The sequence below is a fragment of the Gracilinanus agilis genome, chromosome 1 (genome assembly GCF_016433145.1).
Source record: "Gracilinanus agilis isolate LMUSP501 chromosome 1, AgileGrace, whole genome shotgun sequence".
NCBI lineage: Eukaryota > Metazoa > Chordata > Mammalia > Didelphimorphia > Didelphidae > Gracilinanus > Gracilinanus agilis.
This window is the reverse complement of record NC_058130.1, coordinates 381,409,502-381,425,807: the sequence shown is the minus strand read 5'-3', so window position 1 is coordinate 381,425,807 and position 16,306 is coordinate 381,409,502. Positions and strand designations below refer to the sequence as shown.

General features: G+C 34.7%; 1 protein-coding gene across 1 annotated transcript in view; it reads right to left on the bottom strand.

Moving 5' to 3' along the window:
• The window catches only part of CPLANE1 (ciliogenesis and planar polarity effector 1), a 118,504-nt gene that overhangs the window by 70,030 nt on the left and 32,168 nt on the right, over positions 1-16,306 (bottom strand). The window contains exons 18-26 of the mRNA XM_044681409.1: positions 16,080-16,297; positions 13,182-13,346; positions 11,290-11,428; positions 9,163-9,272; positions 8,853-9,011; positions 8,651-8,759; positions 6,768-7,053; positions 6,606-6,613; positions 3,158-4,107 (exon numbers count right to left, since the gene is read on the bottom strand). Coding sequence (XP_044537344.1) covers positions 3,158-4,107; positions 6,606-6,613; positions 6,768-7,053; positions 8,651-8,759; positions 8,853-9,011; positions 9,163-9,272; positions 11,290-11,428; positions 13,182-13,346; positions 16,080-16,297 — 2,144 coding nt within the window. The remainder of the gene's footprint in view (positions 1-3,157; positions 4,108-6,605; positions 6,614-6,767; positions 7,054-8,650; positions 8,760-8,852; positions 9,012-9,162; positions 9,273-11,289; positions 11,429-13,181; positions 13,347-16,079; positions 16,298-16,306) is intronic.

Below are 16,306 nucleotides of genomic sequence, written 5' to 3'. Positions count from 1 at the left end.
AATACTCAGACTTGGGTTGATCTCCACTATCCTCCTCCACAGAATCACAAATTAAGATTTGGAATGGTCTGCAGCAGTCATTTGGCCCAACTTACACAAAAAAAAGAATTCTCACTCTAATATAATAGACATGTGGTCCTCTAGGTTTTGAATGAATACATCCAAGAACAGTCCATTCTATTTTTGGACACTTTTTATTGTCAGGAGGTTTTACTGTTCTCAAGTCTAAAATATGCCTTTTTACAACTTCTATCCACTGCTCTTAATTCTATCCTTTGGAGTCAAACAAAATAAACCTAATCTGTTGTTCACGTACCAGCTCCTCAGAAACTTGAAAACAGCTATTATTCTCCCTTGAGTTTTCTCTTTTCCTGGTTAAAAATAACCAGTTACTCAAACCAGTCCTCCTAAGTCACAGACTAAAAGTCCCTTGGTGGATACTCTCCAGCTCAATATACCTTTTAAACTAGGTTCAGAACTGAACATAATACTCCATAGGAATTCTGATCAGAATAAGGCAAAATCTAGTAGGACTATGCCACCTTCTTATTCCTGGAAGCTATGCTCTCTCTTAATGTAGCTAACGGTCACATTAGCATTTTTTAGCTACTATATCACACTGTCGATTCGTATTGAGTTTGCATTGTACTAAATTCTCCAATAATATGATCTCTTTTCCTACTATTCTAAGGCAGCTACTCTTTCCAATGTCACTAATTCCTTTGTAATTGCCAAATCCAAGTTTTGGGGCTTCATCTTTGATCTCTCTGCAGCATTTAATCTGCTTGCACAGAACAAAAAGCCCTTTTTTCTTGTTTCTCTTCATCATCTAAATGGTTAACTCATCAGTTCTCCTGGGTATAATTATCATGTCTATGCAGATTATTTCCATATCTATCTATATATCTAGTCCTACCTATCTCTTCTAAGTCCCATTTGGGAATAACCAACTACTTTCTGGCCATTTTGAACATGATATTCTAAGAATATTTTAAACCCATCATGTCCAAAATAGAACATATCTTATACCTATAAACCCAGCCTTCTCCCAGAACTCCCCAATCTTTATTGAGGGTATCACTCCCCTTGATGCGGTCACAACTCAAGAGTCATTTTTGACTCCTCACTCTCCCTCACCTATTAGCTGTCAGGTTTTGTCAAATTTGTTTTCCTAATAGCTCTTGCATTTATCTACTTCTCTCTACTCCAGCCACCACGCTAATTTAGGCCCTCATCATCTCTCAATATCCTAACTGTTCTTCCTCTCAAGTCTCTCCTTATACCAATCCATTCTCTATACAGGTTGCCAGAACTGTTTTTCTAAAGCACAGGACTGATCATGTCACTGCCATGCTCAAACAATTCCAGCAGTTCTCTAATACTCTCTTATTTGTAATTTCACAGTTAGTCTAAGCTACCTTTCCAATTCTCATTAATCACTATTCCTTTTCATGCACCCCATGGTATAATCAAATTACCCATATTGCTATTTCTGGCATCTTACATTCCTCTTATCCATGTGGTTTTTAAAAGGATCTCTTCTATACCTAGAATATATTCCCTCATCTCTTTTGCCTCTTAGTTCATTTCAAATTCCACCTTCTATGAGGCCTTTTCAACTGATAATTCCTCCCTCCCTCCCCAAAATTACTTGTATATATTTATATATGTGCATGTTTTCTCTCCTAATAGAATATAAATTCCTGGAAGGCAACTACTGTTCCATTTTTCCTATTATAAAAATAGTGTCTGCTGCATGACAGGTGACTAATAAATACTTGTTAGTTAATGATTGACCACTCTATCCTCAATGTTTTCTGCTCTCAACTTCCATGACACTGATCAATCCTGGTTCTCCTACTAGCTGAATATTTCTTTTCTATCTTCTTTGTTAGGTATTAATATAGCAACAAAATTATCAGGGGCAGCTAGGTGGGACTGTGGAAAGAGCACCAGGCCTGGAGTCAAGAGAACTTGGGTTCAAATGTGGCCTCAGATTCTTAGCTGTGTGACCTTGGGCAAGTCACTTAACCCAGTTTGCTAGTTCCTGCCCTTCTGTCTCAGAGTTGTTACTAAGACAGAAAATAAGGGTTTAAAAACTCGTCATCAACAATAAATGGTATTTATAAAGAACTTTAGGGCTTCAAAAGCATTTCTGGCTCAGGTCAAGTGCCACCTTCTTGAAGTTCTTATGATGATACACCCCCTACTGTGTTAATGGAAACAGGTGTAACTAGTATGGTCCCAGCTTCTCAGGACGTATGTATGTCTGTTAAGGCTAGTAAACCCAGAAACTGAGCCTTAGCCACCTATACTTTATGCCCCCACCACACACTCCTCTTTCTTTATCAGGCAATTTAGAAAATACCCTCATTTCACTGGTCCTGACTATATTGCTATCCTCCCTCCAAATGACTGGGCAAGCTCTTATCTGTGAGGAACTAATTCTTTTTTTTTTTAATTTTAAACCCTTAACTTCTGTGTATTGACTTATAGGTGGAAGAGTGGTAAGGGTAGGCAATGGGGGTCAAGTGAGGAACTAATTCTTTATCTAACTCCATAAAAGTTTCTGCCCTGAGGGCTTCTGGGCCTTCCACCAGAATGTAAAGGTGGTTTTACAGTTCCAAGACCAGAAAATAATCCACTGTTTTACCATCTTCAGTCAAAAACAATGGAGACTACACTCTGAGACTATTGCTTCTAGGTTTTTGTTCTCCTCCGTCCTTTTTAAGTAGTAATAAAACTTTGTTAACAAACTACTCTAACTGCAGCTCTTCCTCTTAACTAGTCTGTTACCCAACCCCAAATTACTTTTTTATTTTTTTTACTTACTTATGTCTATTAAGATTATTGAAAACAGGGACTGTTTCCTCATGTTAAAATGTGACAACAACCCCTAGTTCACAGAGTTGTTGTTGAAGACCAAATCAACATAATATTCTAAGTAAAGCACTATGAAAAGTTTAATCAATGTTGGATATTATTTTTGCCCTATATCATATTTATGTGTATACATGGCATAACCCCTGATTAAACAGTAAATTCTCAAAGGATAAGAGCTACCTTTTTTATATATTTCTAATATCTGGCACATGGTAAGTACATAATGAATGAAAAATCACATTTACTTGGCAGAAAACATCAAGTATTTTCTTACCTTACAGATAACATGACTTGTTTGTTGTCCAGCATATGACTGTTCTAAAAGCCATAGGGATGTGAGAATGGCAGCTGCTGAGGTTCTCACACGAATGACAGGGCTATACTGACAGGATGGCTCAGGTTTGGTGGAATCACACAGCAATCTTCTATCAGACCATCTTATCATCCATTCCAGTAGTTTTGCTATAGTGCCAAATTTATTCTTTAATTCTGGAGGAAGTTCTTCATGAGGAATGGTATCATCCCACTGAACTGCTTTGTAAGTAAATTTTGTAGTCTTAAAGTTTTGTGGAAGAAAAACTTGTTTTGATAATTTGTGGAGTATGGGCATCTCTCTGTTGTCATCTCTGGTTCTGTACACTGATTTTTCTTTTAAACCAAACAAGCCTCTCTTTCCCATGTTTTGAATTACTTCATTCGAAGAGTTCTGTATAAAAGATCTAGGTCCCTGAACAACTAATACTGAAGGTGTAGATGTTTGATTTTCCAATTCTCTGATGTTTTCACTATTCAAAGTGGATGATTTTTCAGATTCACAAGACTCAGAAATAATAACATAGCAGGAGCCAGCTCTGAAAACATTCTGGCTTTTGGGTTTACCCTGACGACGTTTTAATGTTGTGTGAACATCAAAAAGCAAAGAATTAAGTTCATGTTCCTTAAGATGAGCTGAAAAGCTACTTAGAAAAGGAATACTAGAGTTATTTGAACCAATCAGGTCTCTTTCAAGTACATAACTTAAGAATAAATCGAGGAATTTAATATATTCATCATCATCACGTTCAAATTCCCAAACACCTACTATAGGAACTGGATTTTCTCTAGGTAAATTTTCATGATCACTTTTGCTTTCAGGATAGTCTTCTGAATTGAATTTTTCCTTCTTATTGTCATGTTTATTAATCAATGTAGATTTTGCATGATGCTGGGTATTCCTATAAAATATAATTTTTTTCAAATTCAAACATATTTTATTACTGATAAAGTCTTCTCCCATAATCAGGTCAATTAATTTCTCTGGTTCTTAATTACCCAATTATAAAAAGGATGGAAGGGGAGAAGAGAAATGGATGATTGATACCTTATAACTTTAAAAAGTTGATGAGTCTCTAAAATACAGTACATAAAATGTACCCAAGGAAGAAAATTGTAAAGTGAAATTAAAACCATGTAACAATCACAAAATCTACCAGAAAGAAAAACACGAGATAATCCTTTTATACCTCCCACTCACCACAGCAGTTTTTCCAAATCTTTTAATACTTTCTTCAAACTTCTGATGGCCACCTTCCTTCTAACCTCTTGAATGAAATTTTTTCATTGAAAAACTTCAGGCCATTCACTGAGAGTTTTTTCTCTTGTCTCCTCATCACATAATACTCAGATGCCTTCTGCTGTTATATGTAGAAGTGATCTCATTGTATCCCATCCTCTCCAGCAGAGAGCCTCTTCTATCATCTCTGCTTTCTCACTAATCTTCAGTGTCTCCTTGCTATTGATTGCTTCCCTATTTACTGCCTACAAATATGCCCACCATTTCGTTTTCTTAAAAATTCCGTACTTGATCCATCCATCCCCACTAGTTATTGTCCAATATCTCTCCTCCTTTGTGTTGTTAAACTCCTTGAAAAAGTCATCTTATGGACGTCTCTGCTCCCTTTCCTCTCACTTTCTGAATTCTTTAAAGTCGGCTTACAACTTCATCACTCAAAGGAAACTGCTCTTTCCAATGAAAGTTGAAATACTCTCTCCAAATCTAATAGCCTTTTCTCAGTTCTCATCCTTTTTAATCTCTCTGTAACTTCTAATATTTTCGATCATGCTCTACTCTTTGAGATTCTCTTCTTCCTAAGTTTCTGTGAAACTACTCTATCAAGGATCCATTTCTAAATTCCCCCTGAAATGTTCTATCTGGCTGCATGACATTATTCCTAATATGATGAATACAATGAGTAGGATACAATACAATGAAACTTCGAAAGAGTTGCCTTAGAAACAGACTGACAGATGAGCATTTCCTTTCCTTTGGCTCCATCTTTAAAAAGTTTGCCCATCACTGATCTTAGACCTAACTTCACTCCTAATCTCCAAACTCCTACCTCCAACACAAAACTCATTATCTTTCACTTTGATGATATCCAGTACTTACAACTGACTGTCTGATGAGCTTTTCACCAAGTAATACTGCTCTATATGCTGAATTCCACAATAAATTCAAATAGAGGTTTGTAATCTTAAAGTTCATAGCATTTTTTAAAAGTACAGAAGCAGATCATTTATCTTCTCACAACTATGAAGATGAATTCCTAAACAAACAAGAACTCTGTTAAGAGTATTTCTACTCAAATCCATATGAAGTGAAATCCAGATGAGACAAATACAAAAAAAAAATGAAATAGATAACTGACTACAGGAAACTTAAAAGCTTTTGCATAGATAAATGCATCTGGAACAATAGTAGAATGAGAAAATATTTGCATCAAGTTTCTCTGATAAAGATTTGGTATCTATGATAACTAATAGAAATAGATATGATGAAAAGTCATTCCCCAATAGGTAAGTAGTAAGAATATGAACCAACAATTCTCAAAAGAATTTTCAATTATTAAAACCTTAAGAATATTCCAAATAACTTATAAAAGAAATGAAAACCAAAAGAACTCTGAGATTTTCCCTCATCCCAGGCAAATTGGCAAAGGCAACAAACTACAGGAATGGTCCATGTTGGAGGGGCTATGAAGAGACAAGCAAACTAATGCATTGTTAGTAAAGCTGTGAATTAGTACAGCTATTCTGGAAAGTAATTTGGAATTATGTGAATAAAACACCTAAAAATGTTCAAATTCTTTGACTGAAAAGATTCTACTACCAAGCTCATAAGTAAGAAGTTGACAATAGCCTAGAGACAGGAGGTCCTAGGTTCAAACCCGGCCTCAGCCACTTCCCAGCTGTGTGACCCTGGGCAAGTCACTTGACCCCCATTGCCCACCCTTACCAATCTTCCACCTATGAGACAATACACCGAAGTACAAGGGTTTAAAAAAAAAAAAGAAGTTGAAAATAAAAAGAAAAGCTCCTTAAACACCAAAATATTTATAACAGCACTTTTTGTGGTACCAAATTACAAGAAACAAAGTAGGTGGCCATCAATGGTGGCACAAAATGAAGCTAAATAAATTGTGGTACAAAAATATAATGGAGTATTGTTGCAATGTAAGAAACAAGAAATATGATGAATGCAAAGATGCATGGAATGATTTACATGAACTAATGCAAAGTGAAGAAAGACGAGGCAAGAATATATGCAAAATGACTATAACAACATAAAAGGAAAAAAGATCACAAAATGATTAAAAAGGAATATTATGACAGCAGAGCAACAGGAGGCAGGCAACAAGCTCCCCACTCAAAACCTTTCCAAATAAATCTAGAAAATGCACCAAGGTGTATTCTATGGAGAAAAGACAAGAAAAAAGTCACATTTCCAGCCAAGACCAGTAAAGAAAGATGGATCAAACAAATCTGAGTTCTGCAGATAATGGGGGCATTGTTCCCCAAAGAAAGTGAATTAAATGAGTTCCACCATGCCTTCAATCTTAACTTACTTTATTTTTTTTTCAGATGGCAAAGCTTTTGAGAAAGTATCCACTGTTTCAGATTCACTATGAGCCACAGAATCTTCTCCTTCAGTAAAAGTGCTTCTGCTCAAACTAGTCTCAAGTGAAAACCCATCATAATTATGAACTTTATTATCTGTGGTCTCTTCTTCAGGTGGTTCCCAGATATTCATTTCAGTAGGGCCTATATTCCTCCTTACTCTTTTCAGAGCTTTCACTCTTACTTTGTGAATTGAATGCATAATAACAGACATCATTTCCTCAGTTTGTGGACCTAAGAAGAAAAGGAGAATTGAAGAGAATTTTATGCTACATTCAATAAAAAAAGAATATGATAGATATCTATTTCAGTGGCAGAGAGAACAGATTTCTATGGCCTTCCAGTGTATCTGAGCAAAAATTATTAAAAGAAAAATGATATAGAAGGCTTGCAAAGTAATGTTCAGTGTGTAATCCATGTTTTAAGGAAAAATGTAGAGAACAGAGGGGGTGTTGTAAACAATAAAAATTATCAAAAGAAAAGAAGCTATTGAAGGAAAGATAAAAGAAGATAAGATTGGTTTAACCAAAAATTTAAAAAATGCTAATCAGTGACAACTGTTTAAAATAAATGAGAAGTGGCCAAAAAACACAAACAAATCATTTTCAAGAGCAACAGTGCAAACTCTCAACAACTATATAAAATCATTAATATTTCGTTGTTGTTCACTTGTTTCAGTTGTGTCCAAGTCTTCATGACTCCATTTGAGGTTTTCTTTGCAGAAATAATGGAGTGGTTTGCCATTTCCTTCTCTAGATCATTTTATAGATGAGGAAACTGAGGTTTCCTCAAATATGGTTAAGTGAATTGCCCAGGGTCACACTAGTGTCTGAAGGCAGATTTGAACTTGAGATTTGCTCATTCCATGCCCAGAGTTCTATCCATCATGCCACCTGGTCTCCCAATAACAAGAAAAACAGAAAAAGAACTGAGGCTTAACTGAGGCTTACACACTCCTCAAAGTAACAAAAATAGAAAAAAAACAATGCCATTCAAAGGAGAGACTGAGTTAAGACATGCATGCACACTAATAGACGATTGATAGGGCTAGGAACTGGCACAATTGCTCTGGAAAACAATGTGTAATTATATTTAAAAAGTCACTGGATAGTCCATGACTAGGTAGAAGAATAAACTATTAAGTACTTAATATGTGCAAAGCACTGGGCTACGTGCTAGCGACACAAATGAAAAGTAAGACAGGCTTGGCTCTCAAGGAGCTCACATTCAAACAGAGGAGACAGCACACATGGAATGTTTCAGTTACAAATTAGATGGCAAGATCCCACAGTTCTTAGGGTGGAATATCAAAGCAACTTTTTTTTGCCTCTTCTTTAATGTCACTGCCACTGATAAAATCATATGGGCAGGGGGCAGCTGGGTAGCTCAGTGGATTGAGAGCCAGGTCTAGAGACGGGAGGTCCTAGGTTCAAATCCGGCCTCAGACACTTCCCAGCTGTGTGACCCTGGGCAAGTCACTTGACCCCCATTGCCTACCCTTACCAATCTTCCACCTATAAGTCAATACACAGAAGTTAAGGGTTTAAAAAAAAAATCATATGGGCTTATGATGTTCAGTCATTTGACAGTGCTAAGCAAGGGCTTTGGTAGCAAAAACTTCTTTTTCGGGTATTCTATGGCAGTAACTACTGCAGGGGCAGTTGCCAAGCTATAACTTCTCAGGCATCTTTCAAATTAAAGATAGGCCAAACTTTTTGAAAAAAGAAATAGCAGAAACAGAGAAGATCATTCAATGTAGAGTATAAATACCTAAAAATCATATTCCTTAGCAATTTATGTATTTGACATCAAAATCAAGAAATCATATTACCTTTCACAGTACAATGTCTTAGTCTCTGTTGAAGAGAATTATATTTATCTCTTAAAGGTACTCGAATATCTTCAGAATTGGGGAAGGCGTTCACCAAAATTTCTGCAACCTATGCAAAAATAAACTTATGTCAGTTCTATGGGCAAATATGTCCTAACAAAGTCTTACAAAATTCCAGTACTCAATGAGTTGAAAGTTTTACCTTTCTGGTGGGTGGAAGTTCTCCTATAAGACTCAAAATTATATCCTGTACAAGTTCTTCAATATTCATAAACCTAGAGAAAGGTAACATTCTACATGCCCATTCCAGTGCACTGAGACAGTGTTCTACCATACAAGGATCAAACTCCAGTTCCATATCCTATAGAGAAATTAAAAGAAAGAGAAATAATTCTGGAAATTTTTTTGTTCAATAAAATCTTTTTAAAATGAGATTTAAAGCATTTAGAGTAATTTCACAAAGTAATCTGATGAATTCAGTATCACAACTATTTTACTATAAATATGAATACCTTTTTCTTTTCCACATTTTCTCTTGCTATCTGATATTGTCTACAACTGTAAGACAACTTTTCCCGGACATGAAGCATCCAACACAGAGCACAGAGTTCTCTGAAGCAACCTGAATCAAAATTAGTTATGTGATTGACAAATATTAGTCAATATATACTTATGTCTCTGTATTTTAAATAGATATACAGAATGTTCTAGAAGTCTGAGTGCAGTTTGAAGCTACTAAATCTTTGGAGTGCACTAAGACTTTTGGGATGCCCTGTAAAAATGCATATATCATATAAATGTCTTTTAGATCCAACCTGTGAGCTCACCAGATAAGGAATTCCTAGTACCACTGCAGATCAACACTTTGTTAACTTACTGTCATAGAAAACTGCCTTTGCTCAGGGTCACGGAGACAGTGTGGCATAGGCCAGCCTCAAATTTACCTCTCCTGATCAAAAAAAAGAAGAAAGAACCTACTTGTACAAAAATATTCATAGCTGCTCTTTTTGTGGTAGCAAAGAACTGGAAATTAAGGAGATGTCTATCATTTGGGGAATGGCTGAGCAAATTGTGATATATGACAGTGATGGAATACTATTATGCTATAAGGAATGATGAACTGGATGATTTCAAAAAGAGCTGAAAAGACCTCCATGAACTGATGCAGTGAAATAAGCAGATCCAGGAGAACATTGTATATAGTAACAGCAATATTGTGGAATTATCAAATGTGACAGAGTTGGCAATTATCAATACAATGATCAAGAACAATTCTGAGGACTTATGACAAAGAATGCCATCCATCTCTAGAGAAAAGAATTGAAAGCGTCAGAATGCAAATGAAAGCATACCATTTTTCAACTGTTTGTTTAGGTTTATGTTTAGGGGTTTTGGCTTTATAAGATTACTCACTTACAAAAATGAACGATATAGAAATATATTTTACATGATAATAAATGTACAACCCAGATTAAATTGCCTGCCAGCACCAGGAAGGAGAAAGGAAGGGAGAGAAGGAGATTAGTTCAATCATATAACTTAGAAAAACTTGTGTGGAAATACAGTTTGTAATAAATATATAATTGTTTTTTTTAAACCTACCTCTCCTGGACCTAAGCTATATGTCCACTATATCATGCTTACATCTTAGGTATATAGTACATAAGTATGTTTATTTAAATACAGTACTATATATGCTGCTTTGTAGTAGGAGTTTAAAAAAACAAGATTTACTGCCCATCTCCACCTAAAATAAATTGCATTTTCAAATGGGCAACCTTTTCTACTTGATATGTATGTAGGTTCCTTGGGAGATGGGTGGATGGCAGGTGAGAAAAGTTTTCAAAACTGTCTATAAAGAAATAATGAATTCTCCTGCCATATCTATTTGACTTAAACATGTCTACCTATCTATAATTTTAAATTTGATCAGTTGGAATATATCCTAAAGTTCAGATAGCCCATCTCCTCCACAGATGAGCACAGTGTGGGGTAGAGACATGCCTCAAGTTATGCAGCTCCTTGGAGCAAAAGCAAAAGGGGACTAAAGGGCCAAGATGGGCACCAAGGAATGGCAAAAGAGGTGCTTAGACAAGAGGTGTCAAACCCAGATAGAAACGGGGGCCACTGAACCATACAAAGTGATTCTTTAACTTGAAAATGTGATATTATTTATTTTATTGCTCCTTATTTATTTTGGTTAAATGTTTCCCAATTACATTTCAGTCTGGTTTGGGTTTTACTCAGGAGTGTTGTGGGCTCTGTTTTTAACACCTCTGTTCATCATCTAATTTCCATTCTTGTTCTTCTGAAGGATCCAAGCAGATGAAGGAAGCAGGGGAAATCAAGAAGAAAACCAAAATATACAAATACCCTTGAGTGCTGAAATGACAATTTAAAGTTCTAACATAAAAATAGTAACCAAGTTTTAAAATATTTTTAGTAGTAGCAACATACATTTTTTACAAAATATGAAGTATAAAAATTCATGAAAAATATCTTGACATATAAAAGATGCTCTCCTGTTATTTAACCAAAAAAGATATATTTTTTTAATTTGAAAAAATATCTTATCAAGCATATTTCCTTGTTAGGCCCAAATAAAATCATAAATCAGTTAAGTTCATATTGCTACAAACCTATTGTTTTACAAGAAACTTCATCAAGCTTTTGGTCTTGAGGGGCTCCAGGTTGATAGAATGCCATACCAACTTTACAATAATGAAGCAAAGACTCTGGAAAAGGACTCAATGAAGGAAGGAAGCCTTTAATTCGAATCTGAAGAGAAAAAAAATAAAAACTAATTTTACAGGAATTTAGAAATTTAGTACATTAGCTTTCACAAGAATCCTTTGGACCTAGACAGATGAGGGACTATAATAACCAGGTAACCCAGACAGAAATTTGTAAATCAAAAGAAAAGTTTGTTGAATTCACCAGTAAGGGTGGCTCTCCCAATCCAATAGAATCACACCATTCATGTTGGGAATCATGCTTTTAGAGGGATAAAAGAGGAGTGGGAATGGGGTAAAAGCTGATTGGTTAAGGTTCCTATTGCTAGGGCTTAAGGCTGAACTGGTGTAATAACTCTTTTACTCAGTTTCAGAATTAGGGGCTTCTACATAACAGGATGGGCCAGGGGGTGCACAATAAAATACAATGGCTTGTTCTATTTTGGGTTATTTGCATTACAAACACTGATGGGAGGCTGTAAACATAAAACGTGTGAACAAAATGGAGCAATTTCCAAAATGGAACAGCTCTGGATCTACACAAACACTTGATACAATCAAATAAAAAGGAAAATGAAACTGTGACAAAATTTTTCCATAAACCATATAGTTAAATATTTTCAGAAATTAGTTCAACTATTAAAAAAAATCTACCTTGATCATTTAAATCATGCTGAAGCTCATATAGCTTTAAAGAGGAAAAAATTGTCTAAACTATTTAACTTCTGTTATTTTTAATTATCTCTAAAACAAGAAAACATTATTAATCCTCTATTTTCCTTAAAGGAAAACTGAGAAGACTGAAATTTATAAAGCTTTCTATCCTCTTGGCCTGGTTTCTAAATGAAATTAACATTTTCTACTTACCATTTAATTAATTTTCTACTTACCATTTAATTAATTTTCTACTTAATTAATTCATAACTCATACTCATGTACAAGTATAGTTTGTCAGGGGGCAATGTAGTGGTTCAGGTTCTATTTCTGACACCCCCTAGCTATGTGCCCCTAGGCAAAGCCTTTGACTTCTCAGGGCACTGGTCATCATACTAAAACTACAAGGTGCAAGGAAGTATAAAACTGTATTTGCAGAATATCCCTCCAGATGACAAACAAAAGCACAGATTTAAACACTCATCATCACATCCATTAGGTATGTTTAATAATACTAGACAGCAGCAAGAAATTGTTCTGTTTGTATTAGCCCATGGACTAAAACATTTCACATAAGCTTATGGTTTGGTCATATAAGAATTGTAAGAAAAATTAATAAAAATCCACCCCTGTCCTGTTCTTGTATCAGACCTATCCTTTCTGCAACATGGACAAAAAGGCCTAAAAACTTTTGTAACTTGGTTTAACCTATATGATACTACTTCATACATGAGTGAAGGTGAGGCAAGAAAAGTTGACTGATGATAAAATCATCCCACCTAGACACAAAGGAAAATGGGGATCTCTTGGGCTCCTCTTTTGCCAAGATGCTCCTATTTCTAGCAAAGTCTTATATTAAATTGGATATTTACTAGGTATCTATAGATAGATAGTACCTTGTACTAATTGCAAGGAACATAAAAAAATGATGAAGTTCCTCTAGATTGCCCAGAACTCCCATAAGGTGAGCTATAAGTGACTATTTCACAAGACAAGAAATGCGACAGAAAAGGCATACTCCTGCTCAGTGGCTCTGTGTAAGGATAAGGGAGACAAACATAAAAAAGGGAACATTATAATGAGAAAGTTCAATCAGTCAGGATGGTGAAGACAAATAGCAGGGCAAAGGATGAAGATGACCTTACCTTTTGCATGACTTTTCTTGCCCATCTCAATTTTAAGATGTACCACTGAGCTGCAGGGAAGGAACAACAAGATGCCCGGAAGAGCAGAAGAATTCGCTGAAGAATGCCAGACACTTTCTGGCGATAATCTTTCTCAACTTTTAACAGGAGATCATCACCATGGTCCTGAAAAAAGCAAAGTAAAAAGAAGAAATATGTCACCTTTGTAAATGAAGGGAAGGAAGAGAGCAAAGGAATAGTCATTTACTGAGCTTATTAAATGCAAAGCATTGCCCTAACGGCTTTATAAAAAATTTCATTTTATTAGAGAATCAACGGGTCAGAGAATTTTAAAAGTTAAATCAAGAAAGAAATAATGATATTTAGTGTTCCTCAAACTGAAAAGTTGCTAAGAATTACAAAGGAAAAGACAATGCATCCAACATCAATCCTTAAATTTCAGGGACATATTGTTGTTGTTCTGCTACTATTTTAGGATGAACCCATATTCACTCTTCTTTCCAGACCAGTACAGGGACACATCTTCCTGATTCTATTTAGCCCCTCACCCTTAACAAAATGGCATAATAACTCTGTATTGAGATAGGGACTTAAATAGATAAGAAGCAATGTGACATAATGAATAGTATGCTTCTCTTCAAGTCAGGAAGTCTCGGGTTCTGAAACTGAATGTGTGACAACCTAGGACAGTCCTGTATAGTCCCAATTCCTTGTCTGTAAAATGAGGATGACAACAAGAGCACCTGCCTCAAAGAAGTGTTATAAAGATCAAATAAGATCAAATAAAGTAAAACACTTTATAAACATGCTATATAAATTCAAGCTACTATAATTACTATTATTTTAAAAAGTACATCAGAGAGATCATAGCTTCACTCAGAGAAATTGCAGAATGAAAAACATAAAGTCAGTACTAACCAGGCAAAGCACAAAATTTCCAAAAACATTTTAGTGTAGCTTCTAACTATAAAAAAAACCAAAGAAGTGATGAACTTCAGATACTCAAAAAGACAAACATTATTAGGCATGGTTGACTGTATATTTGTTGAAAGAACTTTGTTTTCCATCTTTCCCTCAAAGGGGACAAGAGGGAAAGTGGAGATAGGGATAGGGTAGCAATTTTAAAAAGTAAGAAAAGAGACCCTCAAACCAATCATGATTCCAGAGGAACAATGATGAAACATGCTGCCTCTTTGCTGAAAGAGAGATGACAAACTCAAGGTGCAGATTGAGACAAATTTTTTGAACAGGACCAATAGTAGAATTTGGCTATGAGTATTAAAGGGATAAAGGAAGGAGGAAAAAAAATTTTGTTCAATGAAACAAATTAAATTTTTTAAAGGTCAGTAAGAAATCGTTTTTTAATGCAGTTTTTAATTAAGAAAGCCAGAAAGAAATAGACAAGCAGAATAGCTTTGAACACTACAACTTCAACTAATTATATATCTTAAAAAGAAAATCAAGCTACGTATAAAATTTTCAGAGGAGGAACAAAATGATTAAAAAAAGTTCTGCTGGGCATTATTTTTAAATAATCAACCTAATAACAAGAAAAAATTGTCTTTCAAAATAAGGCAGAGCAGTAACAAAAGACTGGAGGTATTTTAGAACTCATGAAATTCAACACTGATTTGTTTTGTGACAATAAAGACAGAGAGCTATATACTGTCTAATTACTTAATAAGAATGTTATATGAAAGTGTTTATCCTCATTTGTAAATGGTTAAAAATATCTATATATTTAAGAAGATTTCATCATGGTTTTCTTTTCAAAAACCTTGCAGGGAACAAAATCAGGCATTTTTTATATCTATGGCTAGGGATAAATTCTTAAACAATCTAGAAGTTGAGGCAAAAGATAAAATAGGTAACTTCAATTATCTGGAATTTAAAAGATTTTGCATGAAAAAAATTAATGCAATTAAGATAATTAGGGAAAAAAATTTGTATCAAATATCTCTAATAGGGATCAAATAGTCAAGCTATATATATATATATATAACAAAAATATGTGAGACCAAAAGCCATTTCCTAATAGATAGGTGGTGAAAGGATATGAATTGTTCTCCAAAAAACTGCAAATAATTAATGAATATTTATGAATGAATACCATAAATTACTAATAAAAAAAGAAATGTGAATCAAAGTATGAGGTTTTCATTTTATAATCAGTAAATGTGAAAAGATCACAAGAGGACTATTCAGTGTTCTAAGGGTTACGAAAAGAGGGGCACACTAATGCACTATTGGCAGAGCTGAGAACTGGACCCAAGAATCAGGAAAGCAATGTTTACCCTCTTTAACTCAGAAATTCCTCTTTAGAATATACCCTAAAGAAGTCAACAACAACAAGAAAGGCCTCATAGAACTAAATATTCATATTAGCACTTTTTTTTGTAGTAGAGAAGAACTGAAACAAAGCAATTCCCCACCAGCTGGGAATAGCTGTGGTTTATACAAGGAATTATTGTGATTAAAGAAACAGTGAATATGATGAACAGAAAAGCATGGGAAGACTTTTATGTAGTAATACAAAATGAAATAAACAAAAACAAGAAAATAATATACACCATGACTACAATAATGTAAATGGAAAGAATAATGGAAACAGAATACTGTAAAATTACAATGACTAAGCTTAGCTCCAAAGAGATATAAAAAAGCACCTCTCTTGGAGATGGGACAGAGGAATACTGCATATAATGTGAAATTCTTTGTTAAATACATTGTTATTTTTTCTGAAAGAAAGATATATAGGTCATATATATTTTAAATTAAAGGAGACATGAAAACAAAATAAAAATTATTTTTAAATATTTTTATATGCAACAAAATGGAAAAAATGAATAGGATTAATCAATTTTCAAAGTACTTTAAACTTTAATTCATCATACTTACCTCACTAAGAACAGCTGGTTGAGGACAATATAATGGAGGAGAGGGAAGATACAAGCCCACAGGTACCAGGCCCCATAACCTCTTACTGAAGTCTTTGGCTGAGTCTATCAAAAGCTGAAATGTCTCTGAGAGAATATCAGCATCAGCCATAACTGCTGCTTTCAATACTTCTTGTATGGAATTAAAAAGTAGGTCTACATCTTCTTCTTCAATGGGATCTATAAAAG